The following is a 16,509-nucleotide window of genomic DNA, read 5'->3' as shown; positions in this document are numbered from 1 at the left end:
CCTACAATTCAGTTATTCCCCAGACTTATATAAAGACCGATGCAAAGTAGTAGATATAAACAATGTGACCAAGAATTTCCTTAAATGGCAATAATTTCATGAATACAAAAATAAATGAATATTGAATTGGTTATCAATCATCAAATGTTAGCATTTATCGCTGTCTCTAACATTTGATTAATTGTACAACAGTTCAACTTAACTGTATTCGGTTGTCTCCATTTTGTTTGGTCCTATGCATTTTGTCATATGATTTTCCTTGGGTCGGTCTTTTTTTTATTCTTATTTTGAAAGTGTTAAGGGTATGCATTATTCACAGGTATAGCTATGACATTTCGCTTCTGCTGAGGATGCAATGCTAGTTTCATTTGAATACTAGCATTTTAAAATAAAAGATAGTGATTAAATAAATCCAGAAATATGTTCATAGTATAAATCTGCTAGTTTTTGTAACTGTAGCAATATAAGATCTGTCATTGTTTAAAGAAACTATTGAACAATTCCCTAAGTATGGTGTGTAGAGGTATATTTTTAGAATGTCGTTATGGACCAGTGCAGGCAATATTATAGTTCATGGCTTAATATTTTAATGTAGAATCCTTCTAAGTGAATAATACAAATTTGTAAACATTTCAATATTGCTAAGTTGGACTTTCCTATATTGTGATTGTCGTACATGATGTTGAGGAATATGCACCATCTCGGTTCAAATGAATTCACAAATGTTGACTTTTTACCAAACCAATTTAAATTTTAACAATGTAAGGAACAAATCAAATTCTTATTTAACACATTTTATATTTGTTGATTCATATTTATGCCTTATAATAATTAAATGCATATAGAGCAAGATCTGCTAATCCTTCTGGAGCCTCTTGAGATCCCATGGTTTTTGTTGGGTTCGTGTTGCTCAGCATTTATTTTGCTATGTTGTGTTTTGTATACTGTTTGTCTTTTTGTCGTTTTTCGCTTTTGCCATGGCGTTGTCAGTTTGTCTTCGAGTTTGAATATTCCTTTGATATCCTCCACCTCTCTTACCCCTCAACAACTTAATATGAAAATAAGGAGATGTGGAATTATTGTCAACTATCCACCAGAAACCAAAGAACGAGGATATTAATACACCAACAACGAGCAAAACCAATACTGTAATGGTTATCGTGACGGTACCCAAATTGCACCTATTTTGTCAGTTTTTTCACCTATGTTTATTTATGATCCAAACAAAAGTTTCCACGCTGTGTTTTTATTTTGTAGCTGTATCCTTGTTTACTATATAGTTCCACCAATTTAGTTTTGAATCCATATTGAATCATATAAAAATGGTTTGAACCTACCTCCAAACAATCCATGATTCTGTAATGAGGAGTACCCAAATTGCATCTATGCTTAAGTTCACATCCTTAAAAATCGAATAACTGATGTTTTGTTTTATTTCTCCAAATATTATAGCAATTAAACATAAGTCCATGCTCACTATTTATTTTTTTAAGAAATGAATGACTGTAACATATTTAAATTGCTATTTTTTTTTAAAAGTTGACTTTTTGTGGACGTCGCATGGCGACGTTTCCGTAGATTTTACTTTTTCCATTGAATACTTCATCTGTTGATATATACTGTGAACTTATTGTGTATATTTAATTTCCGCAGCTACTTTTGCTAAATGGGTGCAATTTGGGTACTCGGTGCAATCTGAGTACTGTGATGTTAGATACAAAAGGCCACTGTATGAGAAAATGAAAAACAATTCAAAATAGAAAACCAACGACCTGATTTATGCGCAAAAGCAAGCAACCTAGATATATATCAAATAGGAGAGAATACACCAGAAGTAAGTGGATACATTCTATTCATCCACACAGTACGCGTTACAAACCCTGCAATGAAATAATTTAAAAAAAAACATCATTCATTATTTCAGTGCTGCTATGAAACAGAGGTCAAGCATGAATTTTATGTATCTCGGTATAATCTCTTTAATTTCCGGTAAAGCCGAATAGTAGCTTCTGTTGCCTTATTTGAGTTTTTTATTTTACCTCAATCGTCTGTAAAAACAATCGAAACCGTAAGTTTGGAAAGCCAATCTCATATAACATTAGAGAAAAGTAAAAACAAAAATTACATCTAGTAAACCACCAAAACTGCGCACTTAGTTTCGGGTCGAGCTACTATTTTACACATAGCATGTTTGTCATACCATACATGGAGCTGTGCACCTTAATAATTTAAACAAAATCAAATACGTATTGCTTTACATCTTTGAAAACGTATGGTCCAACATCCTGTTGATGATATTTACTTTTATTTGGCATGGCAAAAGGTCAAGCTTTTCTCAGTTCGTTTATGAAGCATTTACACTAAATCCGTTGTATGTGAACTGGTTGATACTGATACGTTAGTCTGGGAGAACATGATTTATTTATAAGTTGGAACTGGCTTTAAACGAGCTTTCAGTAATTGCGAGATCTCTTAGATCGGTACTCTGCGTCTTTTGATTTTACCTTTTTGATATCAGGCTTTCATTTGTGGCTAAGGGCAAAGCTTTTAGATTTAGTAAGAGGTTAACATGTATTCTCAAGTCAAAATATTATAAACATTTAATGCACAATTCAATAATGTTATACATGTAATGATAACAAGCAACAAAAAACAAAAAAAAAGACATTCGAATACATTGCACATTTTGTTTGCTTCTGTCTTTTGTCTAAACGTTTTAGATAATATACATTTTAATATGGCCTATAAGGAACGGACGGGGATATAGGAGAACCAGCCGAGCTCAATTAGGGCCTATGAAATGTTGAAAACTTACACTAAACATTAAAAAAAACTTCAATTTTTTGCATTATATCTTTTCAACTGTTGTATGTAATAAGTATTTTTAATACTATTTCTCTCAAACAAGGAATGAGTATGCAAGCAAACTGACTATACATGTCCCATATTATATACAATCGTAAGATAGCACAATATGATTCAATATGGGGTTGCACTGCAATATGTTTTTGCTTAGGCTATATGTGTTATAGTAAAATAACATAACAAAAATAAGAATAAAACGATTATCACATTATGATTTCAAAGCGCAGTTTGAAAAATAAATTAGCAAATATTATGACACTGGTACACAGATAAATTTGCTGACATGAATTTCATGTATTACTAATAGGAATGTTATTACCGTGGATATTCATATGTAAATATTCTCAAATGTATAAAATTCAATTAAAGCATACGTAAATTCACGACTAGTAATTCATTAAGCTTAAGAAATTTGATATAAGATGTGTATATCAATTTAAAAATTGTATGACATTTTTCAAGTGTTCACAAGTCATGATATTCACGTTAAATCACATTAAAACAAAATCATCTGTGTCATAGATAATCTCCTGAGTTACACATGTTATACTCATTAGTCCGACAGTGCTATGAATCATCTGAAAATCCAAGTCTGCCCATTTTTATTGCAATGTCAAATGATTTATAAAAGTCTAATCTCGATTTGTTACCCAGAGGAATGAGAAGTCTCTGAATACAAGTTATAGCTTCAGGTAATGTCGCTTTTTTATTCTTTCGATTAAACGCCACCTGGATGGAAAAGTTGTATGGCGGTACATCGTCAAGTCCGGTAATAAACTGAAACAGATAAGCAGCCTCCTCGTCTGAAAATGAAGCAAATACTTTAAAGTTCATACAAGGATTTTAAAAGCTCCATAATTTTCTTTAAAGTATTTTAATGTTTTTCGGTGTTACATTTTGTTATGGTACATCTGGTGCTCAAGCATTTAAATGATGTTTCATTTGAAATTTAAATTTGATGTATCTGCTCATGATAAAAGCAATGACATTAAACAAACAAATATTAGTACGTTTTTATAGAATATTAAAACATTATAATATGCAATTCAATCATGAATATTTCATTTTAAAATTCGCTTAGGGCAAATTACACAAGCATTTCTACGCACCTTCTAATATTTGAAGACATTTAACTGTTTGTTTCTGTGCCTTTTCTTCTTCTTGGTTTTCGGTACGTAATTTTTGTACTTCTGGAATAAGTTTCTTCTGTATGAAATTCGCCGTTGTTTCTTGCTTATTTCTCAAAAGAAATATGCGTTCAAATTCGGGGAGAGACTTTGTATCATCAAGAAAGTTGAAAGTATTTAATCCTTTTTTCATATCATCAAGAGCAGTTCTTCGTTTATCAACCAAATCCCATTGTAGTAAGGTTTGCACAAATGACCATCTGTTAGACATCTAAAAGATAATATAAATATGCAATCAGACTATTTCACATCACATCGGGTATCCCGATCCAAAATCCGTGGAGGGACCCGGATCATGAAGAGCAATTGCACAAGACCGAAACGCGGAAGGTAATTGAAATCTGATTCCGATTCACAAGGAGCATAATCCTACATGGGAATCGGATCCAGATTTTATTTACGAATTGCACTAAACAAATTAAAATTGCTCCTCGGGATTTGGACCCCTCCGCGGATTTGGATTGGGATATCCGGTGTACATATGAGGTTAAATATGCTGGAAACAAAATTACTTAACATATATATAATACATAATTGAAAAAAGACAATGATTGCAAAAAGTGTGATTGTTTATTCAATATTTTGAAGAAAAAATCTGTATCGTTTTGGAAACATGAAACATTCAATAGGTTCAAAATGTAAAATACCCAAATAATTCAAGGGGGTAAATTATCAAGACAATGAAATTATTCATGCTCACTGTAACCCTTTCATTCCCTGGCCATCCGCAATTATCTGTAAATCTTTCGTCGTCATTGCCCATAATATCATCTAAGTCATTCTGAGTGGTTGCATTTGTAATCTGAAAATATAGGTCAAATTTAATTGATATTTAAATGAGTAGCCGAAACATGTAAGTTACGATTTAAATATCACAATGGTAGTCATTTCAGTTTCGGTGCACTTTGATGCATCATTTCAAACTGCATGTTCAATAAATTATTGATTCCAATAAAAACTTAGTTTTAAATCGAGGACAATATTGTTATAAAATTATTCATGTTAAATGAAAATTATGGTAAATTACGAAGTTTGGTAATAACACAATGTCTTACTTATGGAGCTAACGATGACACGTTTGAAAAAATCTTACTCACAAATATTTCACCACATTTTGACAGATCACATTGATAACAATCTAAATACCATTCATATTTGTATAAATAGTCATTTCCTATTGTTCTTAAGTTGTCGGCTAGTTAGATAATCAAAACCACTTACAATGGCATTAAGTGTCGTGCAATCTAGTAACATTTGCTTATTGAGAAGTAACTAGAATAAGATATCAAACTTAGACAAAGGGTACACATTTCAAAGCTTACATCTGTGATAAACTGTTTAAGAAATTCGTTGACAAGGAACAATGAGCTCAGTTCATGTATATACTCTCTTCCAATGAGGTAACTCACAATAAATGATGGAAAATACGGAAATCCAGGTCCATGAGGATCTGTACTAAGCGATAATACAACGGCCTTGCCAAACGCACGAAAGACGTGAGCATCGATTGCCTTTTTATTGTTCACAGGTAACACAAATCCACCTTTTCCTTCAAAAAGTCCCAAGTTCGATTGCAAAAATTCTTGAAATAATAGTGTAAATAATTCTCTGCTAGGTCCTCCCAGGTCTACCGCCTTTTCCGATACACCATCACATTCAAATGTGATATCAAGAGGAGAAAACTCACTGTTTGGTGTTTTCAAGTATGGAAACATAACACTTTTGACGTCATCTCTGTTGACAGAAATCACTTTCTTCCTTCCATGCTGTTGTTGGCGAATGTTTTCTATGGTTGCTTTAAAATCATCGGTTGTTTCTGGTACCGAAGCTGTAAAAAAAAAATATACATTCCTGTCATATTTTTTTAAATGTGTTATAGAGTCCTACCATGTAAGTGAAAGAATGTAAAAAACAACTTCAACAATGTAATATGAAATTTTTGGTGAAGTAATAACCTTCAATCAGTTATATCAAACCGATAAGTAAAGCGACATCACAAATTTAGTTGTATGCTGAATGATATTTTTACTTATATAGATACATATCAATGTAAAAATGATTGAAAAAAACTATATAATTTAGACTTCTTTACATCACATGATTTCATTAACATTTCGATTTTTACCTGTTGAATGCTTGAAAATTTACCATGTTACTTGTTTTACATATAAACCTGAAATTTTCCTTGTTTTGACGGTTTCTAAATCCTCCGTGTGAATTCTAATAATCAATTTGGTAATATATCATTCTTTCACTTTTCCTTATTCAAGAACAAGATAATGCATGCATGCATGCACGAATGGAAGCTGTTTTTTTTTTATTCTAAAATAAATATCTAATGTTTGCACAATTATCAAATTGGCTAAGATGTCACAATTGTCCATATTTCATTTTTTATTAGCAATTAGAACATCAAATTACTTTCAATCGTTAAATCAACCCAAAAGATTTAGACCAGTTAATCTAAACGTGTATAACAATATTTTACAAAACAAACCTGTTCTCCGTCTAGAGGTACCAGGAACTGCATCAATGCGAGGACTCTGTATAGACGAAGTCTGTCCCATTTCTGTTGTTTTCTACTACATGCACATGTATGAATAAAAGTAATCTCTTAAATTTTCACATGCCTGAAATGTTATGATATTTTTGAATTACATATATATCAAACAATCGGTGGGGGATAATATCTTAATCTCTTAAAATTGCACAATACATATCGTCTCAGGTGATATAAATCATCTGGAAAGCCAATTTGATAACACTGTATATTTTGAAATTTAAAATATGATTAAGTGTATTAAAGTAAAATGCATGTAATAAAAGAGCGCATTACTTTTTACATACACATACATGTGAATCCGATTACAGTAGTTGTCGTCTGTTTATATAGTACATACGTGTTTCTCGTTTTTTGTTTTTATATAGATTAGACCGTTGGTTTTTCCGTTTGGATGGTTTTACACTAGTAATTTATTGGAGCCCTTTATAGCTTGCTGTTCGGTGTGAGCCAATGGTCCGTGTTGAAGGCCGTACCTTGACCTGTAATGGTTTACTTTTATAAATTGTAACTTGGATGGAGAGTTGTCTCATTGGCACTCATACCACATCTTCCTATATCTATGTACACACACAAAAAAACCACCCCACCAATATTTGCTATAATTTCAACGGGCACAGCACTTGTTCCCTGAATGACATTCGTCAGGTACGCACGATACCAAACGTTTTGATATAAAAAAAAATGTTTGAGAGAATGAATAAAATAAAGAGTCTGTAGAGTTAGACATCTATGAACAAATTTGCCGACAGAAATGGCTACGTTAGTTTTTAGCACAAGCACACTGGTTTATAATATATTTTATCGTTTAAATCAAACAATAACAAACACCTGCAACATAAATATTCAAATCAAATAAGGTATCGTATATAAATAAATATGAAGCATGCATTAAATCAAATAAAACTTGTGTATCGTCGTCGTGGTATATTTTTGTATCGAGTATATTCGACTGACTCCTGTGCATTTCTTTAATTGTAACATGGTATTGAATACATATTAGGGTGAGCCGGTATTGTCCACATTTTGTTGCATGTTAGCCCTTTGTACGAAGTCTTTTTGCCATAGGTAAAAGTTCATACATCGTTTGGCTACTAACTTACTTTAATGTAGTTGTTATCTGGAATAATTATCTGTTGTCCCAAGTAAGGAACTTCGTCACCTGCCTTCGAAGTCTCTTCTTCACGTTTTTTTTTGTATAGAAAACTGTGAGATGTCAGATAGTGGTTACCCCTCTAGTCCATTTTCAGAACAACTTATTATACAGTGCAGGGACTTTTGAAGCTTGAATGATATTACGTTTTGTTTTAATCAACTACCTGCGGTACAAATACAATTCAAATACACAGTGAGGGTAATTTCAAATAAACATTCAACATTGTGAAAGATATTGGTTTATTTATATTTATACTCACCTGGTTTAGCTTTAAAAAGTATTCCGTTACCTTTGAACCTGTAGATCTTTCATCATATAATATTGTGGAATAAATATAATTTTTGTTTCTAGATATATCACAACTTTTCCACCGAATAAGTTAACTTCCTCAATTGACGTATGTTTTTATCTATAATCTCCGAGTAATTAGAGTCCTGTTTTGAATTAGTTCGAGTGAAGAACAATCCTTTGCCATATATTATATGACATATTATGTCTTTGTTTACAGTTACTTTAAACCTATATACCTTTAACATTTTCAATACACTGTTGTGTATATGATTTGTTTATTATTTAAATTCGAATACGTTTAGACATGGTACAATTTGGGGTCAAATTTGCCCGAATGTCAATGTATTTTAATATTAATTGTATTTGCAGAATCATCGTTGAATTTAAACACTTATAAAAAGTTTCTAATGTTTTTGTTACAAGTATTTTCGTTTCCATGGGTTACACATTTTTTAAGATAACAACATATTAAGTGAAATTAAAAATATGATAATAAAATATTGACAGTTCGAGAGAAAAATCTGATACAGATAGAAACAATGTTTACCATGGAAGGATGTATTTTGTGATTTCATATTCTCTGAAAATAAAAATTTTGTTCACGCTTGAAAAAAGGCTATAGTTTATAAAGCCAAACCTTTCAATGGCTTGTCGGATCTGCAAACAAAGGGCGCATGCATGTAAAAAAAAAATTTGCTTACTTCTTGCATGCTCTCTATATTTCTGTACATTGTATGTATGCAGGTTGTTTTTTTTTTTTTGTGTCGTATATACAATATACTATCGTTCTTTCTTAAAATGAAGAGACTATCCATTATATAAAAAATGTCCTTCAGAATAAATAAATGTATAATGGTATACGAATCATAATTAGCGGCAAAAAACCCCTAAACGTGCCTTGCCATTTAAATTTCACATGCCTTGAAAATATTATTAAAATAGTTAATGAAGCTGAACAAGGCATATGGTTGCGAAATAATTTTTTTGTCAAACATTCCATGATGTCATTCTCTCATCTAAAAATAACTCGTGCTAGTGTTTGAACATTTTAAACCGAAATTAGCTTACATCGTATTTCTTTACTTGTATAATTTACGATGACAGTTCTTTGTTAAAATGCATTTTAAGATGTACACGTGTTTACATTGCATTTTTTGTTCGTAACTTACCACGCAACAGAGGATTTAATAAGGCAATTTATTTTAAAGTGAATGGTTTAGTTAGACGTTTTTTACAATATTTTTAAATTAATGTTATTGAACAATGTTGAAATGTATATTGCTCAAACTATTTAAAGTATGCAATGCATACCTCCTGAGAGTGATTTTCATTTCTTATATTTGTAGCATTTGTTTTTTATCCCTTCGTCTGCCTATATAATAAATATTAGTCATAACAAGTGCAAACGCATTTTTTTTTAATTATTTGATTCGTCTAATATCTTTAATTGTTCAGTTGTTTGGCAATGGGTATTATGCTGCCATCTTATTCCGGTAATTTACTAATGTTCTTTGACTTTTAATTTTTATTAGCTCACCTGGCCCAAAGGGCTAAGTGAGCTTTTCTCATCACTTGGCGTCCGTCGTCCGTCGTCGTCCGTCGTCCGTCGTCGTCCGTTAACTTTTACAAAAATCTTCTCCTCTGAAACTACTAGGCCAAATTTAACCAAACTTGGCCACAATCATCATTAGGGTATCTAGTTTAAAAAATGTGTCCGATGACCCCGCCTGCCAACCAACATGGCCGACATGGCTAAAAATAGAACATAGGGGTAAAATGCAGTTTTTGGCTTATATCTCTGAAACTAAAGCATTTAGAGCAAATCTGACATGGGGTTAAAATGTCATCAGGTTAAGATCTATCTGCCCTGAAATGTTCAGATGAATCAGACAACCCGTTGTTGGATTGCTGCCCCTGAGTTGGTAATTTTAAGGCAATTTTGCAGTTTTTGGTTATTATCTTGAATATTATTATAAATAGAGATAAACTGTAAACAGCAATAATGTTCAGCAAAGTAAGATCTACAAATAAATCAGATGACCAAAATTGTCAGTCGACCCCTTTAGGAGTTATTGCCCTTAATAGTCAATTTTTAACATTTTTCGAAATTTTTGTAATCTTTTACAAAAATCTTCTTCTCTGAAACTACTGAGACAAATTTAACCATACTTGGCCATAATCATTATTAGGGTATCTAGTTTAAAAAATTTGTCCGATGACCCTGCCTTCCAACCATCATGGCCGACTTGGTTAAAAATAGAACATAGGAGTAAAATGCAGTTTTTGGTTTATATCTCTGAAACTAAAGCATTTAGAGCAAATCTAACAGGTGGCAACAATGTTCATCAGATTTAGATTTATCTGCCCTGAAATTTTCAGACGAATCCGACAACTCGTTGTTGGGTTGCTGCCCCTGAGATAGTATTTTTTTACAAAAATTTTGCAGTTTTTTGTTATTATCTTAGATATTATTATAATATCTAATATCTAATACTATTAATTATGATTTTAACCTTATTTTACATGATTTCCAAAGCATCAGTAAATACAGGTGAGCGACACAGGCTCTTGAGAGCCTCTAGTTTGATTTCATACGAAACGATAAAAGTATCAGTAAATACAGGTGAGCGACACAGGCTCTTGAGAGCCTCTAGTTTGATTTCATACGAAACGATAAAAGTAAATATATATACTGAGAACCTCTTTATAAGATACATAATACAAATAAAATTGAGAATAGAAATGGGTAATGTGTCAAAGAGACAACAACCCGACCAAAGAGCCCAAAACAGCCGAAGGCCACCAATGACTCAGCGAGAAAATCCCGCACTCAGAGGCGGGCTTCCGCTGGCCCCTAAACAGTAATGTATACTAGATCAGCAAAATTAAATTCTAGACTTAACTCCGAAACATACAAATGAACCAAAATTTTAAAAATACACACAAGACTAACAAAGGCTAGATGTTCCTAACTTGGGACAGACGCAAAAATGCGACAGGGTTAAACATGTTTTGTGAGATCTTTCAATAAACTGACCACTTGCGTTAAAACACACATTACAAAGAACCGGGTACCCTATGATAACTGAAGTGTGTCAAAAATATTCCTCCCACGTGCAAGAACGGACTGGACGAAGAACACCCTCTATTTACACATATCTCTGCAAAAACAACAGTTCCTACGATTTTTAAATCGCAAACAATCCGAATTACGCTTGTACTACACATATGACACATCCCTTCTATAACCCTATTCTAATCTTATCTTGTACGTGCTCTGCTTTAATGTTTATGTTTCTAGAACTAATCGACTGACCAAAATCAGGACATCCTATGATTTTGAAGTCTTCTTATATAGAATGTGTCCCGCGCCTTTGTAATCAATATGAAACAGCACCTTCTCATGCCTAAGTTCATACTTTCAGAAGATGACAGATACCATTTCTGGATATATTTCTCCAAAATGTAATGTTTGATATTAGACAACATTTAAGCAATATTTTGGGTCATAACCCATGAGCCTATCTACCCTTGAAATATATGCCATAACCTTATGAAAAGCCTAAGGCACTGTCAAGTGCTTCATTAGAAGTCCAAAATCAATCTGGCATTAAAGAAGGGCTATTAAAATTTTCTAAGATAAGCTTTAATGTTTGAATTAATTCTAATTCTGTAGTGTGGTTTATTCAAACCATATGGTGTGTCAATCAATCATCTGCAAAAGGCTCTGCCTGACGCGACAACCCGACATGCAAAGTTTAATGAACCCAAAACGAATGGCATTTTACGGAAGCCGATAAGGGTCATTCAAAAAAAAATTATGTCGTAATAACGACATAAATATGTCGTAATTTCGACATAGCATTTCGTAATAACGACATCACTATGTCGAAATTACGACATCGCTATGTCGTTATAACGACATTCTTATGTCGTTATAACGACATTGCTATATATATATATATAATAGTATGTATTATGATTGCCAAGAGACTATATGACACAGAAATTAACAACTAGAGGTCACCACAATGCCTTCAAAATGAGAAAAGCCCCACATAGTCAGCTATAAAAGGCCCCGAAATGACAAATGTTAAACAATTTAATTCAAACGAGAAAACTAACGGCTTTATTAATGTACAACAAATGAAAAAAAACCAAATATGTTACACAGCAACAAACGACAACCACTGAATTACAGGCTCCTGATCGCTATGTCATAATTACGACAACCGTGGCGTTGTCACTTTTTGAGGCGATAGAAAATTCAAAATGGTCGTCAGTGAGGGCAAGGTTTGAAGCGTAAACATATTCATCTTTTTTTGGAGAATAATGATCACTAAATGCAATCAAGCTTAATTAAAGTTATTTACTTGCACATACTAGAACTTTATTTTATAATCAAGTCAAATGAGACCCAGTTGCACAGGGGAGCGATTCGGGCTTCTTGGAGCCTCTAGTTATGTTTGGCATGTACAGATTCGTGTAAAATATGACTGCATTTCCATTGCAGATTCTGAAGAAGATGAATTTTAAGCTTTTCCAAATAAAGACTGTTAAACTTTGGACTCCTAGTCCTCAGACCCATGGACCTCTGTACCTTCATTTGTACACAATGGCCTACTGATGCTTGATGCAAATTATAACTGCATTGCTACTGTTGGTTCTTTATGAGATTCTTACAGCGTCCTCCCCATTGAAGCCTGTATTAAACGTTGGACCCCAAGTTCTTTAAACCAATGTTCCCCAGGACAACTATTCCTACAAACTTAGGGGAGGGTTAGATTCCCGCTAACATGTTTAACCCCGCCACATTCTGTATGTATGTGCCTGTCCCAAGTCAGGAGCCTGTAATTCAGTAGTTGTTGCTTGTTGATGTGTTACATATTTGTTTTTCGTTCATTTCTTGTACATAAATTAGGCCGTTAGTTTTCTCGTTTGAACTGTTTTACATTTCTTATTTCGGAGCCTTTTATAGCTGACTATGTGGCATGGGCTTTGCTCATTGTTGAAAGCTGTACGGTGACCTATAGTTGTTAATTTCTGTGGCATTTGGTTTCTTGTGGAAATCATACCACATCTTCTTTTTTTATATTTAATCCTCATCATATAAGGGTCATCCATTCTCTAAGATTGATCCAATATGGCATGTAGTTCTTAATGAAAAGATTTTCAAAGCTTTTTCCATTGGAGCCTATGTTAAACTTTAGACCCCTAATAATCGAGCCTAATGGGTCCCCTGATCTTCACCTATCACCTAAGGAACTTGTGTCTCGTACTCGAAGTGGTATGCGAGCGATTGCTATCGTTTGTTGTCCGTCGTCGTCTGTCGTAAGCGTGTTTGATTTTTCCTTGTTAAATGTTTCCTTCACAAAAGGCGTGCTTTGATTGTCGACTCCTTAAAACACAGCAGCTGTTATTAACTTGAAAATATAGGACATAATGGTCACACATTAGTTTTTTTGATAATGTCTCGAATATCGTTACATTTATCTCAAATCTGTTGAGGGTTCATCATGGCAAAATGGACCTATGCCAAAAATTTCAGAAAGATCAGTTTGACCCATATCTAAGTTGTGTCCTCTAAAACATTTTTTGGGGATAGCTACATGTATTGTCATCACTTGAAGTCCGTCGAAATTGACCGGCAACCAACAGCATGGACACTGTTACTAAATAAAGGCAACAGTAATATACCGGTTTTCAAAGGTCATAAATCGATTGAGAGAAAACAAATCCGGGTTACAAACTAAAAACCGAGGGAAACATATCAACTTTAAGAGGAAAATAAACGAACAACAGGAACACTAAAGTGAACAAAAATAAACCCTTAACATACATAGAAAGAACTTTTTAATAACAACTGTCATATTCCTGAATTGGTACAGGCCATTTTAAGAACAAATGGTGGGTTGAACTTGGTTTAATGGCTAGCCAAACCTCCCGCTTTATGACAATGTTAAAAATGGCGCTGAAATGATAACACTACGTGACAGAAATACAGACCAAACACACGCAAGATCATATATCACAGAGAAACGCACAAACATATAATATACTACAGTATAGTAATAGTCGCAAAACATGTTAACTGCAGAACAACAGCGAACATATTTCATCAACGACAAACACCACAGGATATAAAAAAAACAGTTAAGCGCTTACGTAACTCACATGCAATCTCGAACTGTATGCAATTATATCCACAATACTATACAAAAAGACCACATAGCGAAATAGCAGATTTTTACCTCGCCTGCGATGAACGTCATAAGTAGCGAAACTTTAGGAATTGATTTTGCGGCGACGGCGGCTAAACTTTTATCAACATTTTGTGATTTTTGTAATCTTTAATAAAAATTTAACGTTAAAAAACAGACGACGCCGGACGACAAGAGATTGCAATAGCACACATAATCCTTCTGGTACTTAACACTTCTTGATAAGATCTACATAAATGCCAAATATAAATATAGAGGCTCCAACAAGCCTGAATCATTCACCATTTCAATGGGTCCCATTAGACACGATTATGAAATAAAGTTCTATTATGTGCAGACATATAGCGTAACTAACTTCAATATTAATAAAGCTTGATTGAATTCAGTGTTTATCATTCTCAAAAATGAATATGTTTACGATAGGGTTTTGATACAAACTGTGCCCTCACTGGCGGCCATTTTTAACTTCGGATCAGCTCAAAACGTAAAAACTCTTTTTAAGGACCTGGATACTATTTACACATTGTATATTTATACTAAGTTTAAACTCAGTCATTTCAGTGATCTTGAGAAGCAGATTTTGAACATTGATTTTTTCAAAGTCCCTTGGCGGTCATGTGTTTTAACCAATGTGTAACTTAGTAATAACACTTGAATAGGACCTTATAGTGCACACGTATATCAAGTTTGATTCAATTCTGATAAGTAGTTCTTTAAATAAAGATGAAAATGTTGTTTCCCATAGTGTTTCGATGCTCACAAAGTAGCAATGTTAAGGTTGTTGTTATAGATGATATAGATAATATAGATGATATGTCGTAATTACGATATAGCGATGTCGTTATTTCCACATAATATGTCTTTATTACGACATAGCGATGTCGTTATTTCCACATAATATGTCGTTATTACGACATAGCGATGTCGTTATTACGACATACTATGTCGTAATTACGACATATTTTTTTTTTGAATGACCCTTATCGGCTTCCGTAGCATTTCCCTTAGCGTGACCTTCTTATTGTTTAAAACAAATGGAACTTTCTTAAGTTATTCATCGGATAGTCATGTCATAAGTGTCAATTTCTTTACCTCAGACCTCAGAATGTAATCCTTGTGATCATTGCAGATAATCTTTGAAAGTATGGAGCAGGTCAGCACAATGACTGGTCCCGTCCCTCCCCCTCCCCAAGAAAGAAGTCGCCAAGGTAATGTACAAGCGCCGCCTCAAATTATCTTACAGAAATGCAGAAAGAGTCCAATGAAGAAAGGAGGCAAACTGGTTGAATAAAGAATATCTAATAAAAACTTCAAAAGGGAGAGCTTTATGAAAATAAAAATTTTGATAAATTCTAAAACCACGAAGATCAAAACCATTTGACGAGAAAGGGAATATTCGTAAAGCTCATTGAACGTAGGACTTGCTAGCAAATGTTTTATTTCTGTAAAATTCAATAACATCAACAGCGTCATCAATATTCGAGTAATCGAGTAAACAGCTGGACATTTATATAGATCGATGAAATCATTTACGGATGTATTTTCGAGATAAGATAAATAATGAATAACTCTTAATTGACCGTCCCCCTTCCCCTTTTGATTCGTTAAGTGCGAATGGTATTCTCGTAAATAACAGTTTAACGGGAGTCTTATTTAACGAGCCAATGGTAAAAATCTAATTGATTTTGGCAGTGCGAATGATATCCTCGGAAATAACAGTTTAACAGGAGTAGTAATGAACGAGCCAATGGTTGTTAAACTAATGGATTATAGCAGTGCAAATGGTATCATCGGAAATAACAGTTTAACTGAAGAAGTATTGAAGTTTAGAATTCTACTTGCTTCTAGCAGTGCAAATGATATCCTCGGAAATAACAGTTATCAAAAGAGTATTGAACGAAACAATGGTAATAAATCTATGTAAAATACTTTCAACGAGGTTTTCTATTTTTGAAATTTTCATTATTCAACAGACAATTGTATAGAAAGAACAATATATATATATATATATATATATAATTATATGGAGTTGTGGTTAAACAGAACACCCAAAACTGTTGAAGGTCATTTTAAAATTGAGAATGGAAACGGGGAATGCGTCAGAGAGACAACAACCCGACCAAAAAGCAGAAAAAAGCCCAAGGCCACCAATAGGTCTTCATCACAGCGAGAAAATCCCGCACCCGGAGGCGGGCTTCAGCTTGCCCCTAAACAAAATGTATACTAGAT

The 16,509-nt window shown here is 33.3% G+C and overlaps 1 protein-coding gene across 1 annotated transcript; it reads right to left on the bottom strand.

The window, feature by feature from the left end:
* Positions 1-2,588: 2,588 nt before the first annotated feature.
* LOC127705421 (uncharacterized) lies at positions 2,589-8,325 on the bottom strand. The gene is made up of 6 exons (XM_052209736.1): positions 8,028-8,325; positions 6,550-6,682; positions 5,375-5,880; positions 4,753-4,854; positions 3,975-4,263; positions 2,589-3,668 (listed from the first exon to the last, which is right to left on the bottom strand). Exons 2-6 carry the CDS (start codon positions 6,617-6,619, stop codon positions 3,433-3,435), a joined length of 1,203 nt encoding a protein of 400 aa, XP_052065696.1. The 5' UTR covers positions 6,620-6,682; positions 8,028-8,325; the 3' UTR covers positions 2,589-3,432.
* Positions 8,326-16,509: the final 8,184 nt, after the last annotated feature.

This window comes from Mytilus californianus, unplaced genomic scaffold (genome assembly GCF_021869535.1).
Source record: "Mytilus californianus isolate M0D057914Y unplaced genomic scaffold, xbMytCali1.0.p SCAF_6, whole genome shotgun sequence".
NCBI classification, from domain to species: Eukaryota; Metazoa; Mollusca; class Bivalvia; order Mytilida; family Mytilidae; genus Mytilus; species Mytilus californianus.
Note: the sequence above shows the minus strand (reverse complement) of the source record. Positions and strands in the feature narration are given on the sequence as shown.